At 23.4% G+C, this 22123-nt stretch overlaps 6 protein-coding genes across 6 annotated transcripts; 4 read left to right on the top strand and 2 right to left on the bottom strand.

The window, feature by feature from the left end:
* Positions 1-1886: 1886 nt before the first annotated feature.
* Positions 1887-2582, top strand: SRAE_1000276200 (Hypothetical protein; the record flags this gene model as incomplete). The annotated part of the gene is made up of 1 exon (XM_024649876.1): positions 1887-2582. One exon carries the CDS (start codon positions 1887-1889, stop codon positions 2580-2582), a length of 696 nt encoding a protein of 231 aa, XP_024503709.1.
* A 1658-nt stretch (positions 2583-4240) lies between these two features.
* On the top strand, positions 4241-4924 carry SRAE_1000276100 (Domain of unknown function DUF148 domain-containing protein; the record flags this gene model as incomplete). Its single annotated transcript, XM_024649875.1, has 1 exon — positions 4241-4924. The coding sequence occupies one exon, from the start codon at positions 4241-4243 to the stop codon at positions 4922-4924; it is 684 nt and encodes a 227-aa protein (XP_024503708.1).
* A 962-nt stretch (positions 4925-5886) lies between these two features.
* SRAE_1000276000 (Tetraspanin, EC2 domain-containing protein) lies at positions 5887-6609 on the top strand (the record flags this gene model as incomplete). Its single annotated transcript, XM_024649873.1, has 2 exons — positions 5887-5940; positions 5992-6609. 2 exons carry the CDS (start codon positions 5887-5889, stop codon positions 6607-6609), a joined length of 672 nt encoding a protein of 223 aa, XP_024503707.1.
* Positions 6610-10190: 3581 nt separating this feature from the next.
* SRAE_1000275900 (E3 ubiquitin-protein ligase UBR2) lies at positions 10191-16700 on the top strand (the record flags this gene model as incomplete). Its single annotated transcript, XM_024649872.1, has 3 exons — positions 10191-10341; positions 10534-15507; positions 15550-16700. The coding sequence occupies 3 exons, from the start codon at positions 10191-10193 to the stop codon at positions 16698-16700; spliced, it is 6276 nt and encodes a 2091-aa protein (XP_024503706.1).
* An 838-nt stretch (positions 16701-17538) lies between these two features.
* SRAE_1000275800 (Peptidase S28 family-containing protein) lies at positions 17539-19068 on the bottom strand (the record flags this gene model as incomplete). The annotated part of the gene is made up of 1 exon (XM_024649871.1): positions 17539-19068. The coding sequence occupies one exon, from the start codon at positions 19066-19068 to the stop codon at positions 17539-17541; it is 1530 nt and encodes a 509-aa protein (XP_024503705.1).
* Positions 19069-19441: 373 nt separating this feature from the next.
* Positions 19442-20959, bottom strand: SRAE_1000275700 (Peptidase S28 family-containing protein; the record flags this gene model as incomplete). Its single annotated transcript, XM_024649870.1, has 1 exon — positions 19442-20959. One exon carries the CDS (start codon positions 20957-20959, stop codon positions 19442-19444), a length of 1518 nt encoding a protein of 505 aa, XP_024503704.1.
* Between the last annotated feature and the right edge of the window lie 1164 nt (positions 20960-22123).

Here is a 22123-nt window from a genome sequence, read left to right as displayed (position 1 = left end):
CTTTAAAAGTAATTCTAATATGAATAATTTTTGTAAAAAAATAACTTCAATATTTTGCGAGTTTCAAAAATTGTCCAAGAAGCTCCAACTTGATTTGTCATCAAAACTTAAAAAAACAACTTTTTTCAGAATTTTGGCATAATATTATATTCATTCGATAGCCCTTGAGGAGAGATGAATTTTGAATATAATCAAGGATATGTAAAAATTAAAACTTCAGAAGTTATGAGCCTTCAAAGTTGGAGGCGAAAGTGGGGAATATTTTTTGCAAAAAATCGCCTTTCATGATACAGTTGAGCATTTTTAAATTAAAGTATATATTCTAGATCAGATTTTTACGGGAAATTCATTGAACCTAGTCTCATCTTCATAGGACGTCTCAAACTTGAGATATGATGAGAAATGTTGCTTGAAAAACATTTTCAAGAATGAACTCATAACTTGAGTTAAACAGCTCGTAGAAGTATGAAATTTGTTGCGCTGGACTTCTTTTGACTTTTTAGATGTAGTCCACGTTGAAAAGTTTACTTGATTTTCAAAAGTTTTCAAGATATAATACTTGGTATTTTTTCGCGCTTAATCTTTTGTCATCATTTTTTATATCTCAAAAATGGTTGGTGATATAAAAAAATTTTGAAGGTAGACCCTACATGAAAACTAATATGAAGACGATTCCAGAAATCCGCTTGTTTCTAGCTTCATTTTTAAAGGAGATATAGCCAAAGGCGGAAATTTTTTCTAAATATTCATTGTTCATAGCTTTTCAGTATCTTGACTAAAAATTGTCATATGAAGATAAGAATAGTGGCAAATGATTTCTCTTAAAAAGCTTTTCTAAAATAAATAGTTTCTGTAATAATATTTTTTTTATTTCCAGATTTCGAAAAATTGTCCAAGAAGCTCCAGCTTGACTTGTCATCAGAACTTAAAAAAACAACTTTTTTCAGAATTTTGGCATAATATTATATTCATTCGATAGCCCTTGAGGAGAGATGAATTTTGAATATAATCAAGGATATGTAAAAATTAAAACTTCAGAAGTTATGAGCCTTCAAAGTTGAAGGCGAAAGTGGGGAATATTTTTTGCAAAAAATCGCCTTTCATGATACAGTTGAGCATTTTAAAATTAAAATATATTTTCTAGATCAGATTTTTACGGGAAATTCATTGAACCTAGTCCCATCTTCATAGGATGTCTCAAACTTGAGATATGATGAGAAATGTTGCTTGAAAAACATTTTCAAGAATGAACTCATAACTCAAGTTTGTGAACTCATAGAAAGATGAAAATTGATGCGCTGGACTTCTATTACATTTTTAGATATAGTCTAGGTTCAAAATATTTTTAAATTTCAAGTCGTTCTTGAGTTATAATTTTGGTGACATCTACGCGCGTAACTCTTTGTCATTATTTTTTTATATCCCGACAATGACTACAGATATAGAAATGTATTGAAACTAAATGCCTTATAAAAACTGAGTAGAAGTTGATTAAAAAATACATCTTTTATCATTATTTTCCGTTGAGATAGAACAAAAACTAGAAAAGTTTCTAAAAAATTTATTGTTCAAAACTTTTTATTAAATTTAGTAAAGTTTATTATATTTTAATAAAAGCTTTTTTTTAATATTTTTATCTATACTTACCTTCTAAAAAAATTTCATTATAATACTTTTTTTTAATGATTTAAAAATTGGTCAATAAAGTTTATAATATTATTGTCTGACCTTCAAAAAGTTTTTTTATATTCTTAATAATTTAATAATTTATCTTTTTTTGATATCTATATTAGTTTATAATATTTTTTAAGATAAATATAAATATTAACTTTTTAATATTATAATTTTATAAATCAAAGAAAATTTTTTATTTTTTTATATTTAAAATGCATAATAATATTATTTCCATTCTCATTCTTATTTTTATTTTTACCATTGGAAGTAATTTAGAAAAATATGGATTTTTCTTTCGTGATAATATATATGAAGTAAAACTAAATATAAAAGGAGACATTGTAAGTGCATCAAATTTAAAAGTATATTGTTTCATTGGAAAAAAATACAAACATTCTAATTTTTCATCAGTTCCATTTCATGCAAGGACAAATATTTCTTATCTTTATGGGATAAAATTAAATGACTCTAAAAATGATTATGTATTTCAACATGAAGGAACATCGTTCAATTTGAATCAAACCATTAAAAGAAGTATCTATGTTCATCCTGATTGTAATACGCATATTAGTTTTTTTAGTGGCATAAAGGACTGTGATGGTCCTCCATCTTTTGTGGCACTTTTTGCAACTGGACTAACAAAAAAATTAAAATATGGTGTTGAAAATTTAAGTATAAATGTTTTTATAAATTTGAAAAAAAGTTCTAATGTTAATAAAAAAATGATGAATAAAACTGAAACTTTTGACGACATTAAATTAAATATATTCAATATATCAATTAATTATTCTGAATTTTATAGTATGATTGATGTTTTGAATATTTTTAAATTAAAATCTAATGAAGTCATCCATGATTCAATATCAATAAGAGATCCTATTGATTATATACTAATGAAAAACATTTAAAAAATAATATTTAAAAAAATTTTCTTTAAAATTCAAAATATATATGCAATTTTTTTTTCATTTTATTATTTATTAGAAAATAAATTTTATATTAGTAATAATTATTCAATAATATAATTGATTTTTTTTATTATAAATATTTAATTAATTCACTCATCATAAATACAAACTTTTTAATAACACAAAAAGTAAATATACTTTAAAATATTTTACCTACTATGTCTGTATATTATTTATTTTAGAATTTTAATAAACTTAATACAAAATAATTTTTAATATACAACTACTGTTTAAATCTCCATTTAAAAAAAATTTTTTTTTTTAAATCTCTTCCGTTTATTCATTTATATTGTGGTCATTATATTTTTGTGATAGGTAACACAATAATAATAAATATTAAAGGTAAATAATAAATTTTATAAAAGTAAAAATAAATTGTAGAGGTTTGATGACGAATATTTATACAATATAGGAAAATAGAAGTATGAATTGAATTCATTATAATGTTGCATTATTTATCAGATGTCTTAGTTAAAATAAAGTTTGTACATTATAAATTATAGATCAAAAAAAAGTGTATTTTTTTACAAAAATTATGTACTATTTAACCTTTCATAGATAATTTTTTTTATCAACAAATAACTTCCCTAAAAAACTTCAAAAGAAACAATATGAGTTATTAACAAGTAAACATAAGTAACCATGAAAAATATCAAAAAGAAGATTATGTTTCATTTTACATATATTAAAATGATAGTATTATTATATTATTAAACTGAAAATAAATACTTTTTCAAAAATTATTAATTATAATCTAAAGTTCCATAAACTAACTTTAAACAATGTTTACATAATTAAATTGATAAAAAAAGAAGACTCTTATTCATCTCATATTTCATTAAAACATCAGCAACAAATTTCTTACATTATTAAAAAATAAAAATTTTATTTATGATAATGCGTTAAAAAAATTTAAATGAATAAAAGAAAATTTTAAATAATGGTATTATTTTGATTTTGATTGTCTGAATAAATATATAATGCTTAGACAAACATTTTAATTTTTTTTTCTTAGACAAATTAAAAAACCAACCAATATTGTACCATTAACAGATTAGACAACAAATGGTCTTCATCATCACTACCATAATCTACATCAAATTACAAAATACATAATCCTATTGCAAAAAAGATTATATTAACATGCAATAATAAAAAAAATCTTGATTAATCTATGACTCATATAAAAATAAAAATTATTAATTCAATATTTTATCACTTTCTGGGTAAAAAAAAAAATTTAACTTTAACGAGGAAAAATCATTTAAAATTTATCTTTTTTATCACGGGTAATATTTTTTAAAATATATTAGCACACCTGTTTTCATTTTCAGAATTTATTTCTTTAGTATATATTTAAAAAAGTAAACTAAGCGTCAAAGATATGATTAACAAAACCATATAAACAATAATCATTTTAAATTAAATTGGATATTTAATTTGTTAAAGACCTAACGCAATAATAACGCCCCCCAACAAAGGTATATTACATATAGATCAACGACAATTTTTCTACTATTTAAAGACAATTTTTGTTATAGTTATCAGTTTTCTGTATACAAATATTACTATTTAAAGAATACATATTTTTTTAAATAATGAACTTTACTTTTAAACTTATTTTTATTGTTGCTGCTGTTCTTATTTCTCAATCTGAAGTCTTTGGAAGAGGAGGTGGTGATCGTCATGGAGGAAAAAAACACCATAGACCACCACCATTGCCTTTCCTTAAAGGTCTCAATAAAACTGATGTTAAAGAATTCTTGGATATTAGAAGAAATGAAAATTTAACAAAAGCTGAGGTTGGAAAAGAAGAAGATGCCTGGGCATCTAAACATAATTCTACAATTCAAGAAATTTATAATGAATTTAAGGTTAATCGTACTAAATTTGAAGCAGAAATTAAGGCTAACATTACAAAGGCTGCTGCTAATTTGTCTACTGATGCTAAAGTTGTTTTTGAGAAATTGGAAGCTGTTAAAGATGATCAAAATATTAGTTATAGAGAAGAACATCAACAAATTAAAGCCATTTTAGATGGTACAACACAAGAAATTAGAGATGAAATTAGAAAAATTTTACCACGTCATCCAAGAGGTCCAGGTGGTCGTGGAGGTCACGGAGGTCCAAGAGGTCGTGGAGGTCCAGGAGGTCGTGGTGGTCCAGGAGGCCGTGGAGGTCCAAGAGGTCCAGGGGGTCCAGAAGGTCCAGAAGGTCCAGACGGAGAACAAACTTTAGAAAATGAAGATAATCAACAATATGGATCACTTAGCGAAGAATAAGTAATTATTTATAATAACAAACTTAAAAAAAAAACTTAATTACTATTGTCCCTACAATAATAACAATTTTCATATAATAATGACTGATTATTTTATTAAAAATGTTTGAATTATTAAATATATATTTTTCAATATACTATTTTATTTAACAAAAATTTATCATATAATTATGAGTAATATTTCCTGTTTGATAAAATATCATCATAAAAATCTTTTTTTTGATTATCATCCAATGTAAAATAAAAAAAAAGAATAATAAATAAAAAAATTAGTATTTGTCCTTGAAAAATATAAGTAAATAAATTAAAAAATATATAAAACCGAAATATATATATATATATATATATATTAAGTTTCTTTACAATTTAAAATATAATAAGAAACTTAAAAATGATTGAAATTTTATTTTCCGTATTTACTTATGAAATTACACGCATATACTTAAAATTATATTAAGTTATTAACAAAAGCGTAAGATATATTTATATCTACATTTTAACTTTTCTTGTTACTTTATCTTTTTACATTTTTACCACAAGCATCTTGATCAATATATATACATATAATTTTGATTATGAGGCTAGATATTAAATCAATCTTAATCTCTGATATTCTCTTTTTTTATTTAACTTATCTATATTCATAACTTTAAATATTATTATTTTGTAATTATGAATGGTTTTGAAACAAGGAACAAGAAATTAAATAGACTTAAATTTATTTTTACAACATTTAATTTTTTTATACTTTTATCAAGTTTATTTTTAATAGGATTTTCAATTGATTATTTTGTTAATGAGTATCCAACAAGTGTTATGAAAAATGATAATACCATAATTTTAACATCTATTATCTTTATCACATTAGCATTTTCCATCTTCATTTTTGTTGTTTTTGGTTTTTTTTCTGTAATAACATTAGATAAAAAACTTTTACAAATATATATTTGTGCCAGTTTATCTATGTCTCTTACTAGTGGATGTATTGGTTGTTATTGCTTTTTAACAAACATTAATGTATGTTTTAAATTTTTATAATAAAGTACTTAAAATGTATTATATTTTTAGTTGTCATTGGAAAATACCAAAAATAAACTATTAAAAACTTTAACCTTAAAATTTGGTGATGAAAGATATAAGTCAATAACAGATGCTTGGAATGCTTATCAACAACAATATTCATGTTGTGGTATAACATCAGAGATGGATTATATTTTAACACAATGGTTCAAAAAACAGCATTCATTTTTCCACAGGAAAAGAAGACCATTATCTTGTTGTCCTTCATGTGAACAACTATTTTCAATTCATTGCTTAAAAATAATTCCACAAATACTCACAAAACAACCAACTTTCTCCCAACAATTTATTGATGATAATCAATTATATACTGAAGAATGCTTAACTATCCTTAATATATGTTCTTTTAATTCAACTTATCCTTTCTCTAATGATATGTGTCATGGAAACGTACCAATCCCTCCTGGAGTTCCGGTATCTTTTTTACTCCACACCAATGGATGCCTAAATGTTATACATGAAAAGGATAAAAAAATAGTTGAAAAATTTACTATTGTATCATGGTTTTATTCTATCCTTAATGCTATAAATGCTTCCCTTGTACTTTTTATATATCAAAGAGTTTTCATTAAACATGCTTACTCAACTATCTTGCTTGACTCATGATAAAAAAATTAGTAATAAAATTTTATAAATTGTATTATTTTATTTCTCTCTTCTAGTCAACTTTTTTTTTTCCACATATTTGTAAATAAAAATAATTATGTTTTCTTAAAATAAAATTAACTATTTTTTTTTTTTGGTAATTTTTTCTAGAATTGAACATTTTGCCAAAACCTAACTTTTAAAATAGAACTATGAAAATATTGACTTTTCAAGATATAGAAAAAAAAACAATTTAAATATAATAGCGTTTTAATTTTGTTATATTTTTTTTTATTATTTATAATTTTATATTTTTGTTATTTTTTTAAGATTTTAAACCAGATGAATATTTGTCATTTTAATTAAGTAAAGAAATACAGTTAATTTTTTTTTTAATTTTATTAAAATATATAATATATTCGTATTTCTTAAAAAAAATAAATTATTAATTTTATATAAATATCTTTTTTTAATTCTTTGTTTGCTTCTATTTCCACTCCAAACAATGGTACGCCTTTTTAAATTTCGATTAAAATTATTTTTATTAGATATATTAAATATCTAAAAATTTTTAAGATATTTATAAATTTTAAAAAATAACTTTTAAAATAATTTCTTTCAATGAAATATTTATTTATTTTTTTTGTTGTTACATTTATATAATTACTTTTGTAAAATTTATTCAAAAAGTAAAGATAATAGTATACATTTCATTTTTTTAATATCTTTTAAATAGAAATAGTTTAATCTTCTACTTAAAACTTTCTCTTTCTATATTTAATTTTTAAAATAATCATTTAGAAATGAAACACCGCATTTATATAATATCTTCATTTTATTTGATCATACGTCTTCAACTAAAATCTATTTTTTCACTAAAATAAAAGTATAACTATTTTTTTTATCTACATAAAACATGTTAATATTTTTTATATTTTAAACTATTTTCCCATAAATGTTGAAATAATAAAATTTATTCTTTAAGTATAACTATTTCTTGGCAATTTTATTTTTTTTTTATAATGATTTTAAAAAATTCCAGATGACTGAGATTTAATATTTTTAAAAAAAATAATTTATATTCAATAAAAAATATATGTTAAATAGAATAACTAATTTTTTTTTAAAAAATATAATTTAAAAAAAAAGAAAGTTTTTTAAAGAAAATTACCAATGATCATTAAAAGGTAATTTATTTTATAGAATTTAATATTAATATTTAATTACAATTAATGGATATTAATAAATTAAACTATTAAGTTGTGTAAAAATTATCCTTTTTAAAATTAATTTTATGATTATAATGTAATTATTTTAATAGTTTTCTTTTTTATATATTTTAAATATCTTTTTTTTCATTAAATACTACTAATTATTTGAAGATATTTTTTATATTTAATTGAAAGGATATAATAAAAATTGTATTAACAAACAAAAAGATTTTCCAAAATTGTACACTTTTCATTTTAGTAGTTAGAAAAATTTTTCTAAAGCAAATAATATTAATCATATGATTTAAATAAATAATTTTCTATTTTAAAAAAAAATAATTTGAAAAATTATTTTTATATATCATTGAATGAATAATTATACTTAAGAAAATATACCCATAATTATTTTTTTTTTATATTGATTATATTATTTATGATTTTATAACAAAAAAAGAATTTTTTTTTTCAGAACAATATATATTTTTAAGAGTTCTTTCTTCCTAATATCTTTCTTCATTTATATGAACAAAAAAAACTTTTTATTTAATACTATTTTATTATTTTTACATGATATATGTTGATGTAACACTATTAACATTTAAATAATAATATTTAAAAAAAAATTTTTAACACTTCTTTGACATTTATTATGATCACAAGTTACTTCTCTCTTTTGTTTATTTTAATCATATTTATTTTTACTTTATGAAAGAAATTTTAGAACATATACAGAAAAAAAAATCATATTTATTATTCAATTACTTTACATTAATTGTCTTTTTTTTTTAATGTCGTCATATTGATTTTTCTATATTTTTTTGGTTATTAAAAAATATTAATTAAGATCTTTTCTTTACTTAATTTTATTATTCATTTTTTTTTATTTATATAAGACAATAATAAACCATTTAAACTTTTTATTATTAAAAAACAAGGTCATTTACTAAAGATGATTACTAAAAAAAACATTGTCAAATACTTCAATTGTTAAGAAAATTCAATTATTACTTTGTTCAATAGTTTTGTTGACAATTTATATATACATTTAATTAAAGCTATTAAGTCAAATAAAAAAATAATCACGTTTCTAAATATACATCTTATCTTTTATACCTGATATCTTATGTATAGTATATTATAAGTTTTACTAAATTTTATATATTATAAATTTTAATTATAAATATACATTTAAAACTACTTAATATATTTCTTATTATAATATTTCTAATTACTTTTATGGAAAACACAATAGATTAGATTCAATATATTATAAAATTATAAATATAGCCAATTTTAAGATACTATTTCAAAATTTTATAAATGATATGACATAAAAGCAAAGTATCATTAACAATTATTTCTTTATTTTACACATTATCTTACCAAAAACCACCATTATTCTTATGATAAATCACATTATTAACCTAGTTATTGAATAAAGCCATTTTTATCTTTATCCTTATCACTATTAGTATTAAATATTTCTCATCTTGATTGTGTAGATTTGGAATTCTGTCATTCTACTATCAAAATACAACACTCCTTGTGACAAAACAATCTAACACTCATCATTATACTTTTCAAATAATTTTTAATTTTATTTATATTTATAAATCCTTTTAATTCTTTTATATTATATCTCTTTATAACTTCCTCTTTAATAATATATTTTGTATATATTTATTATTAATCTAAATAATAATCTAAAAATATTCTATAAAAAGTCTAATTTATATGTATATATATAAATATATATATATATATATATTCTTATAATGATAATACAAAAGAAAGTGAACATTCAAATTCATCTTAACGAAAAATCTTTTTTATTTTCTTTTAGCTTATCAAACTAAAAATATTTTTATTTTTTATCTTTATACCTATGTTTATTTTATTTCACTTTTTATCATTTAATTTAACTTTAACCCAAACAAAGTTACACTTTCTTCTTTGAATGGTAGCAATTTTCTATCTACTATAGCATAATTTTTATTTATATATATATTTATTTTTTTTTATTTTTTATCAATTTTTAACTATCGATTTATATTTAAATTTTTATTATTATATGTAAATATATTGTTTAAAATTACTAATTCTGGAAATAGAATATTTTATGAAAGCTTGACCTTTCTCCTTCTCTTACTCATATATATATCTTCAATTTATATAATATATAAATATTATCAATATTTGATTGATTTTTTCGATTGATATATAAATATATTTTATTTCCCCTCATATTACTATTTTACACTATTATATTTTACGTAAGATAAATTTTTTTAAATATTAATACTTTATTTTTCAATATAATATATATTTATTTTTTTAGAAAAAAAAAAAGATTAGTTAATTTCTTTGTTATAATTTTTTTTTTCCATTAAAATGATTGACCGTATCTTAAAAGCGGGTAGAGATGAAGATTGGATTTTGGCAACAAAATTACTCTATGAACATTGGACAGAAAATTGTCCTAAAGTTTTTGTTGAAAAAACTGAAAATCCATGGTTATCTAATATAAATGAAGCTAGAGTTTGTATGTTTTTCTTTTATTTTTTTATAAAAAAAATTTTTGGTTGTAATAAGATTATACATTTTGCCAAAGACCAGTCATATGAGATTTATATTTTTTAAATATTCATTTGATATGGTTTATGATTTAATAATAAATATAAATTTTTTTTATATTATTATTATTATTTATATAAAATTATTATTATTATTTAAGATGATGAATTAATTAGGCCAATAGCCTCATTGTATATAGGAGAAGAAATAAAACCAGCTGATTTTGAAGATGATGAGGATCGTGGATGTTCTTTACAACGTCTTGCTAATGAGTATGGTTGTAGTGTTGAGAATGATGGTAAAGGACAAATTTGTGGAAAACGTTTTGAAAATGGTGAATTAACATACCATTGTAAAGATTGTGAAGCTGATGGTACGTGTGTTTTATGTAAAGAATGTTTTGAAAGATCTGAACACCGTAATCATAATCATAAAGTTACTGTTTCTATTGGAGGAGGTTATTGTGATTGTGGTGATCCAGAAGCATGGAAAAATGACTTTGCCTGTGATGACCATAAACCAATTGAAACAGAAGATGGTATGGAAACACAATCACTTATAATTCAGATACCGCCGCAAATAGAATCACGTCTTAAACAGCTTACACTTAGTGTTATTTTATATTCAATATCTGTATTAGTATCTGATGGTGATGAAAAATTATCTAATCTTTTAAATTTATCTAGTAAATCTAAAGTACAGAATAACTTTCAAGCTATATTATACAATGATGAGACACATACTTATGATGCTGTTATAAAGGCTTTAGTTAATGCTATAAATGTTTCTGATGAAACAGCTTGTAAGATAGCAACAATAATTGATAAGGAAGGCCGTGCAGCTGTCAAAATTGGGGCAAAAAGTGATTGTGAAAAAGTTAGGCAAATAATAACAAAAAAGACTAGTAGAGAAAATCCAACAAATAAAAGCAAAAAAGAAGGGCCATTAGAAGTTAAAGTTCTTAGTTCAGTGACTGTAGCTGTTCAAGATTTTGCCTTCTTTTTATTGAAATGGTTAAATAAACAAATGACAATTTTTACACCACTTCAAAGTATTGTTGCAGATATTTGTCTAAATAGATATTGTAATCCTGATAGTACTATTGATAATTTATGTTCAGCACCAACAATAACTAAAGAGATAAATGATAAATCTGATGATGACGATGATGTACAAGCAATGGATGTTGGTACTGAAAAAGTTGAAAGTTTAAGAATAATTGATTCTATTACTGATGATGTTCAAACATTTTTTGATACTTTAACAAAACCACGTGAACAAATACCTAAATCTGATGCAGAATTAGCTCGTGAAAGATGTAGTGGAAGAAAAAAAGATAATGGTGATATAATTATAGCACTTATGATAAAGGCTAATATTAAATGGTGGAAATCTGTACGCCTTACAACACAATCTTTTATTATGACGGCACTGGTACGGCGTCTTGACTACAAAATCCAATTTTCAAGATTATTTATAGCACATTACAAAAAGTTACTGAAAGATTATTGTTTAGATGATCATCATCAGTCAGCATCTGTCTTATCTTTAACTGTTCAATATTTCACTGTACCAACTGTTGCTAAAGCAATTATAGCTGGTGATAATGCTTTTGGTGTATGTATGCAAACAATTATAAAGTTAATGAATTCTTATCTAAAAAAAGCTAAATATAATCAGGCATTAGATGTATATGATTTTCAAGATGGTGCTTATGGAAAACATCCTTTTTATGTTAAAAGATTATCAACTATTCTTGTTGATGTACAATATTTATTACAATCTGTTCCTTCTCAGGATGAATGGACATCTGAATTAAGGGCGGGTTTTCTTCATGGTGTTGATGATTTACTTCGATTTCTTGGATATATTCAAGATATGAATCAGACAGTTAAACACTATGGTGAACATCAAGTATGGGAAATGGAATGGGAAACAGCATTTTATCTTCAATTGTTTCTTCAAAATGTTATTCCACTTGTTGTTGATTGGGCAATATCTGATTTTGAAGTTTACAAAGAAGTTTTCAAAAGAGTATATGATAAAATAAAGGATTTAATTAGTAAACATCCAGAAATGTCAGCTTCAAAAAAAGAAATTACAATAAATGGAATTACTGCATCTTGTATTGATTTCAATATTAACTGGAGACCAATATCAATTCATCAACCTATATGGAGAATATTTGCTGCACTTTTTACAGCTAATAATAAAACATTTTTAAAAGATATTACAACAAATGCTTCTGGTATTAGACTTGAATGGGAACCAACACCATATCGTATGCATTTAGATTTAGCCATTATGTCTGAACCAGCATTAAGATGTATTGTATTTTATAATCAGGTAACATTAGGAATGTGGAGAAAAAATGGTTTTGGTGTTGTTAATCAATGCCATAATTACAATTCAGCTAATTGTCGTGGTGAAATGTTTGATAGAGATATAATTTTACTTCAAGCAACAGCTGCTCTAACTGATTCTGATCAATTTCTTATTAGAATAATTCATAGATATGGTCTTAACAATTGGGCTAATTTAGATTTTGATTATGATTTATTAAAAGCTAACCATGAAGCTTCTTTAGCTAATGATGCTGCTACCAATAATAGTAATAATGAAGATGCAATTACACGTATACCCAATAATAGGACAAGATTTTTAAGAACAACTATTGTTGGTACAGATTTTAGAATGGATACTGTATTTGGTCATAATAATCAAACACCACCTAATCAATCTCCATTATTGGAAGATTCATCAAAACATTTAACTGGTCTTGCTGAAGAAATGTTAAATTTAGTAATTTATCTTGTTTGTGAACGATATGTAAAAGGAGTCGGAAAGGTAACTTTACAAGATATTTTGGAAAGAGAGATAATTCATATGTTATCAATAACTTCTTTACCATATTCAAGAATTGAAAAAATTACTAATTGGGGAGATTTTACAGAGGAGTTACTTCAAAGTTGTTTACAAAATGTTGCTACATATTCACATCCAGAAAAATCTGTTCCAGGAATATTTACTTTGAAAGAGGAAATTAAACCATATTTTTCACAATATTTTTATCATTACAATAAAACAGAATCTTCCAGAGCAGAACAAACACAAAAGGAAAGTAGAAGAAATTTAGATCTTGAATTGAGATGTTGTCCACCTCATGAATTACCTGAATTTGATGATTTTTATAAAAATGTACCAAATATTCTTAAATGTACAATTTTTGTTTGCCTTCAGAAAGCTATTTTAGAAAGATTTATACGTAAAAGTCGTTTTAGTTCTGAAGGTTTAGTTAATCGTGTATGTTATACTATATGTCTAGCATTAAATGAACAAAGAAGGCATAATAAACCTGATACATATGATTATATAAGTATTGGAGAAAATTATGGAATATTAAAATTATTAGAAGGAACTTTAACAGCATCACCATCATCAAATTGTTGTGATATGATAACATATACCATACAAAAATATGAAGAAGTTCTTGCATGGTGTTCTGGTAAAGAAATTGTTAAAGAAAAGATTAGTGAAACTAAAGATTTACAGGATGAAATTGATAAAGCAAACAAAAGAGCTGAAAAAGCTAAAAGACTTAGGGAACAGGCAATGAAAAAAATGATGAATAAGGCTTCTAATTTTATGAAAAATTCTACAATGAATGAAAGTCCTAAAGAAGGTATAACAGCAACTACATCTCAATCACCAAGACTTTTATCTGTAATGGATGATGATGAAGAGACAGGAGAAATAGTAAATGACAAAGGATTCCCAGTTTGTTTAGGAGCTCATAAATCAGAAATATTACCTATTGAAAAAAAACAAAGTCTTTGTATTTTATGTCAAGATACAGGAGATTTGAAATTTGGAAAAACTGGTTTTGTATGTTGTGCATTTGCTTATAAAAGTTATCTTTTTACTCAAAAAGATTACATTAACTCAAAAAGTAATAATAATTTAGATGTATTTGTTGATGCTTATGTACCAGAATCTTTAGCTATTATGACATGTGGACATACAATACATTATCAATGTTTCAAAAATTTCCAAGAAGCATATAAATCAAGGAATAATTCAAGAACAACAAATACTCATAATACCAGGATCATTGATATTGATGGTGGAGAATATTTATGTCCTTTGTGTAAAAGAATAAGTAACTGTGCTATACCATATATTCCTCATCAAGATTTTAGTGGTATTACCAAATTATCATTACATACTTTATCAACTAAAGATGAAGATTTTAGTACATGGTTACTTAAATATAGAACAGCTGTTAAAGGACCTTCAAAAAAAATTCGACCTACTGATGATAAACAACCATATAAAGGACATTCAAGAAAAAGATCCCACTCTGAGAGAAGTTTATTAGATTTAGCTAAACAAGGTGATAAACCATTTATTGATAATAATCTTTCATCAACACCAGCACCTAAATTTGTTTCTGAAGCTTCTTTATCAATAAATGCAGATGTTGGTGATTCAGCAACAAATACACCAAATAGTGAAGCTTTTCGTTCATCAACAAATATTGGTTCCATTGATTCATCATTTTTTGATACAGTATCACCAAAAAATCTTCTCTCAAATTTTAAACATATGAAAAAGAAGGCATACCTTTATAAAAGTAGAAAAGATTCTATACCAAGGATAATGAGAGATACAGATATGATATACAATTTTATTAATGAAATGGCTGAATTTAGGAAAGAATCATTTACATCTAAAGATCAAAATCAAAAATATTTAAAAGTTTGTAATATATGGCATACATGTGTCTTTATTTTAAGGCAGGTAGCTGGTATTTTGGAAGAAGAAAATAAACCTTTGTTTGGTGCATTAAATTTTAGGCAAAGAGAATCCTTGAAATGTTTGACTAGAATGGCAACAGCAAGTTCCAATTTTATTTCAAGTATTAATAGTAGAAGTTTAACTACAATTCTTCTTCAACCATTATTATATCCATTAAATGCTAATGATGGAGGTAAAAGTAGCAAAGAAGACAAGACAACATCACCATTTCCTGTTTTGTCTAAATTTCATGTATCTTTAATGCAACGAGCTAACTCTATATCATCAGAAGATAGTAATAATCAAAGGAATCGTGAAGTTAAATCTCCTGAACATGGTAATAAACTTTTTAGTAATATCACAACTTCCTTCTTTAAAGATATGGGACAAGAAACATTATCAACAAAAGTTGCTAATAGAATTAAGAAACAAGATAGTATATTAAATATAGATTGTCTTACATTGGCATTTGATCTTATTATGGTAATTGGACATACATCAATTAATGGAGAAGTTTATCTTCATGATAGATATAATGAAGCTTCTTTTAATTTAGTTGTTGATGGTAGTCAAGATGAATTAAATGTTATTCAATTAGTTTTGTATGCTCATATTTTCCAGATATTAGCTACATTTGAAAATAATGAAAGTGATGATATAGATATGCCTATACAAGATGAAACATATTTTAAAATAATGGATATTGTTAATGCTATAGGAAAAGATGATAAACAATTTGTTAAAAATATTGAAAGAAATTTTTCAAAAGTTAAAGAAAATATTATCAAAGGAATTTTAGGATATCTTAGGCCTTTAGCAATATTTTATCGTACATTAACATTAATACCACCACCAGAAGTTTTAAAAGATCCTGGTTTTGATCAATTATCACCATTATTAAGATATATGGGTTTACCATCATCACTTGAAGAATTATTTTCTGTTGAAGATATATTACCTCTTTATGAAATGTGGGGAAAACAATTACCAAATAAAACAAATGGATTAAATAATCAAATTTATGTTAAACAACCAATAACAATAAATAAATTAATAGATTTACCAAAAAATTTCATTGAAATTATTGTTGAAGCTTCTAAATTTAGGTGTCCTTCATCATTAAGAATTGATAATGTCTCTTCGAATCCTTCATTATGCCTTGTTTGTGGAAAAATTCTTTGTACACAATCAATTTGTTGTCAAACAAAGATAAACAAAAATGAAGAGATAGGTGCTGGTAATTTACATATGCAAACATGTACTGGTCAGAATGGCCTTTTCCTTCGAATGAGAGAATGTATAATTGAAGCTGTGACAACAAAAAATCGTGGAGCTCATTATAGTGGACCGTATGTTGATAAGTATGGTGAACAGGATGGTGGCAATAAACGTGGTAACATGTTATTTTTCAGTGAACATTTATATTCTAAATTTAAAAAAGCATGGCTTCATCAGGATGTTGTTGAAATGATTATAAATGAAAATGAAGTTAATCATAGGTTGTCTATTTACGAATGGCGACAATTTTAAAATATTATTATTAGTAATTGTACGGTACTATTTAATTCTGGTAGGGCCATTTTTTTTTAATAAAATTAAGTAAATATATTTTTGTTTTTTTTTAAATTGTGTTGATTTTTAATTATAATTTTTTTTTAACATAAAAATTTTTTGTTTAATACTTTTAAATATCAATTTAATTAATATAGTAATCGGAAATATAATTACTTAAAATGTAAAAGAAATTATTTTAAAGAAAAAATAAAATTAAAAAAATTATTTATAACAAGATTATATAATTTAATAATAAGTTTATAAATAAAAAAAATAGATTTCTTAAAAAAAGTAATTTAATTCTTTAATATGTTCTTTCTTAGAAAAGAATATAATTGATAAGAGAACAAAGATTAATAATTTATTTTTACAGTAATAATATTGACAATCTAATTTTACAGAAACATAAAAAAGAATTTGAAACACATGATATTAAAGATTCAAAATTCAATTCAAATTTTGAAAGTAATTATTAGAATTTTAAAAAATAATAAATTTAAATTTTGTGATGAAACAAAGTTTGTTTACTTATTCAAATTTTAATAATTTTTTTTACCTTAATGTATTGATAGATAATAAAAATATTTGATAAAAGATACAAATGACTTATAAAATGAAGAATTTTCTAAACTTTTTATCATTGATAAAATTCAGACAAGGTAGTTTTTGATAAAAAAAATAATGGATAATGATAAGACATTTGATTTTATATTTCAATTTTTTTTAATTATAAGTACTTACAATTAAATTAAAAATTTTTATCTTAAAATAAAAATATAATTTTTATCATTTTAATACAAAAAAAAAATTAAAATTAAGATAATATTTTAGCTAAAGTAGTAGCAATAGTTTGTCTAGCAAGAGATAAACTTTGTAAATCATCTGGAGAAGAGGGATACATATCAGCACAATGTGCAGTTCCATTAATTATAACTGGATAATTAAAATTGTTTGTTCTAGTTAATACACCAAGAGCATGCCATGGATCAACAATACCATTTGGAAGAATTACATTTGTTGCTTTGAATCCATTAGCTCCACCATAGAAACTATTAGTACCAGCAACAGACAAGTAAACTGTTGAATTTGTAATAGAACTTCCAAAAATATCGGTACATTGTTTAACATACCAATTAGAATCAATTATATTACCCCAATAAGTTGAAGCATCATTATCAGTACTTTGATAATAACCAAATTCTGTACATGTTTGATATGTCCATGCTCTATCATCAGATATTTCTGAATTCCAATCAGTTAGTCTTAGATATCTAATATATTCATTATAATTAGGATCTAAACATGATTGAGAATAACCACCATAATCATTATAAACATTTTTAATATGATCAAGAGGATTGGATGATTTGTCAAGATGATATTTGCAAAGATTTTTAATTGAATAAAAACCTCTATAATCACCAACATTATCACCAGAATACTGAACAACACCCATATAAGTTCCAATAATAGTTAACCAAAAATATTTAATATCTTCATTTGATAATTGATCCCATTTTTTACAAAGATTAAACATACTACCAATTTGTTCTTGTCCACTTGTAGTTGCAACAAGTTTTTCTAATTGTTGTAAACCACTTTCTAAGTCATTACCACACCCAGATGAGTAGGTTAATAAACTATTCTTTACAACATCAAGATATTGATAAAAATCAACTTCAGCTTGAACAGGTCCTGAAGAACCAACAGCAGCAAAAATTAATTCTGGATGTAATTGTCTGGCCCATGCAGCTAAAGCTCCTGAATAACTACCACCAAAGACAACCCATTTTGTATTATTTGTATAATCAAATCTTTCATTCATTCCTCTAATAAAAGAAGCAGCATCTTCAATAGCTTGTCTTGATGATAAATACTTCATATTTTCTGTTGACATATCAGATGTTGGTCTACTGTTACCATAATATCTATGTTCTAATAAAAATACCATAGCTTTATGATGTTGAGCCAATTTTGTCCATTCAAAATCTCCTCTCTCAACCCATGCAGGGCTTTCTGCAGCCTCTCCTCCTAACATTAAGAAAACTGGACCTCCAGCACGATACCATTGTTTATTGTACCAATAACGTTGTTTGTATGTTGCAGTATTTTTACTATCAAAATGATCTATTTTATTTATAAAAAATCCTTTTGTAGCTATTCCTTTATTTGGATAATCTTCTTTTTCTAAATTTAAAATAGGTTTAAATCCATGCCATGGTCTTCCATTAATTAGAATATTTTTTCGATTAAATTTTTTTCTATCTAATGGTGTTGAAAAAACCAAAAATACAGACAAGGAAAAAAGTAATATAATTATATTATTAAATTTTTTACTTGTCATTTTTAAAAACTAATAATATATAAAATTTTGTAGATTTCAGAACTTTATATTACATGATAAACTGTTATCAGGAGCATATGTTTACATTACATTGAATGCAATATGATGTAAAGATAATATAATAAAATTTGTCAATCATTATTTTAAAAATGGACTCTTTTTTTTATTGTAATAAGATAATCTTTATGATTGATACTTTATCATAATGTTACTTCTTTAAGTAATTAAATCTTTTTTATTAAAAAAAATTTCATTTATATGAAAGAAATCAAAAATTAAAATTTTAAACGTTATCAATATATATAAAATATTTTTTAATTTATATAAACTAAAATTTAATACTTATAAAAAAAAGATATATTTAAGTTGTAAATTATTGTAACCAATTATTTAGTATTTCTTTTATTTGTTTTCTACCATTAATTAATGAAGGTAAATCATCATCAGCTTCTGGATACATATCAGCACAATGAGCAGTTCCATTCATTAAAATAGGATAAATTTGTGAATTTGTTTTTTTTAATATTCCAAGTACATGCCATGGATCAATGGAACCATTTAATAAGATTACTCTTGTACCTTTAAAATTATTTATACCTCCATAAAAAGTATTAGTTCCATGAATACCAAGATAAACTGTTGAATTAGTTAGTTTATCACCAAAAATATCAGTACATTGTTTGACATACCAATTTATATCTATAACATTACCCCAAAAATTTTTAGCATCATTATCAGTACTTTGAAAAAATCCAAATTCAGTACAAGTTTGCCAAACCCAGGCACGAGTATCAGAATAATCTTCACCAAAATTTATTTCTTTTAAAAAATCTATATACATTTCATAACTTGTTTCTGTACAAAAATCTCCAAATTGTTGTTCAAACCAATTGTATACATTTCCTAAATGTTCTAAAGATGTTGAAGAATTATCTAAATGATATGAACATAAATTTTTTATTGTTAAACTATCTCTATATGATCCAAAATTATTTAAATTATATTGAACAACTTCCATATAATTAATAAAAATAGATTGCCAAAAGTATCCTTTATCATCATCTGACAATGTTGACCATTTATCACATAAATTAAAAAGTTTAGTTATTTTATCTTGACCTGAAGGTGTTTTAAGAAGTTCTCTAACTTCATAAAGACCTTTTTTTAAATCATTAGCACACTCAGATGAGTAAGATGATAAACTATTCTTTACAACATCAAGATATTGATAAAAATCAACTACAGCTTGTATTGTTCCTGATGATGAAATAGCACCATAAATTAATTCTGGATGTAATTGTCTGGCCCATGCAGCTAAAGCTCCTGAATAACTACCACCAAAAACAATCCATTTTGTATTATTAGAATAATTATTAATTTGATTTATTGACTTAATAAAATATCCAACATCTTCTATAGCTTGTCTGGAGGATAGTAGAATCATATTATCAGTACTCATATTTTTAACAGGAAGACTAGCACCATAATATCTATGTTCAAGTAAAAATACCATAGCATGATTTTCTTTAGCTAATTTCATCCATTCTGAATCTTCATTTTCTATCCATTCATTTGAATCAGATGTTGAATCACCAATCATTAAAAAAATTGGTCCACCATCAACATACCATTTATTACTATACCAAAATCTTTGCTTAAAAGTATTCTTATCATTTGAATTAAAATGATTTATCTTCTGATCAAATAAATTTTCAATACTATTTCTTGTTATTTTCTTATTATTAAATTCATTTTTATTATTATTTTTTAAATACCTTAAACCATACAATGATCTACCATTAATTAAAATTTTTTTTCTATTAAATTTTCCAAATATTTCATTTACATTTAGGTGAATCAATAATAAAATAATAAATAATAATTTAATCATTACAATGTTATAAAATATTATAGTTTGTTAATTAATATTTTAATATTTATCAGTTGCCAATCATTTGATAAGAATTGTTGAAATTTTTTTTCTTATCATTTAATATTTTTAAGCACATACTTTTTAAAAAAATATTCAACTTTTCATGTCTTTTAATTTATCATATTTAACAATAATAATATTCAAATTATGTTAATTTAAAAAAATTAATATAATAAAGGTAAAAAAGATGATGTAAATTTTAAAAAATTAAATTTGGATAATAAAAAATATTGTAATTCAATGTACGGATAATAGTAATCCTGATTTTTCATTTTTTATTAAACAGTTCAATAAAAAAAGAAGGCAATTATCAAGAAACCATTAGTTATATTAAAGAATTATTCAAATATTTTGCTGAAAACGTTTCGTTGTATAATGAATTTCTTATTATAGATAAAAATAAACTTCATAAAAGAACATGGCAATTGTATAAAGATTATTTTATTATAACAGATGAAACTTCTCCTAAAGAAAGATCACTTATTGAGACTAATTTTATTGGTGCTAATAGAATTGTTCTTTTTGAATTAGGATTCAATTCTCTTGAAAATCTTCAAGCTTTTCATTACGTTTATCTTATAGGACAGGAAAAACTTACATTTGTTTATAAGCTTATCACTCAAGGTATCATTCAACAAATAATTCAAGAAAAACTTATTTTAAAAGAGGATATTGGTAAATGTTCCATAGACAAAAAAGTATTTGTGACCTTTATAATGATAACGATACATGTTGGAATAAAAAAAATTGTTATAATGTCATGAGCCCAACATTTTCTTGTAAAACATTCTTGAAACCAAATAACAAATTATTATGTTACTTAATAAATAAGCATAAAGAAAAGATAATTAAATACGATAATTATGATTCCTTTTTGGAATATAAGGATGATTAAAGATTATCAGATAAAGAAAAAGATAGGAATGATTATATCAATGAACGTTAACATTTAAATCCTTTTTTTAGAAATAGTACTTTCTAAAATTGCATATATATATATTATGCATTATAAAAAGAATTTTAAACTTCATTTTTAGTATATTTTTTAATATTTTTGAGAAACCACATAATTACATGAATATCACTAACACAATACTAACATAAGTTAACTTTTTTTACAGT

This window comes from Strongyloides ratti, assembly GCF_001040885.1.
Source record: "Strongyloides ratti genome assembly S_ratti_ED321, chromosome : 1".
Taxonomy (NCBI): Eukaryota; Metazoa; Nematoda; class Chromadorea; order Rhabditida; family Strongyloididae; genus Strongyloides; species Strongyloides ratti.
The sequence above is the reverse complement of the archived record's forward strand: the minus strand, read 5'-3'. Positions and strand labels throughout refer to the sequence as shown.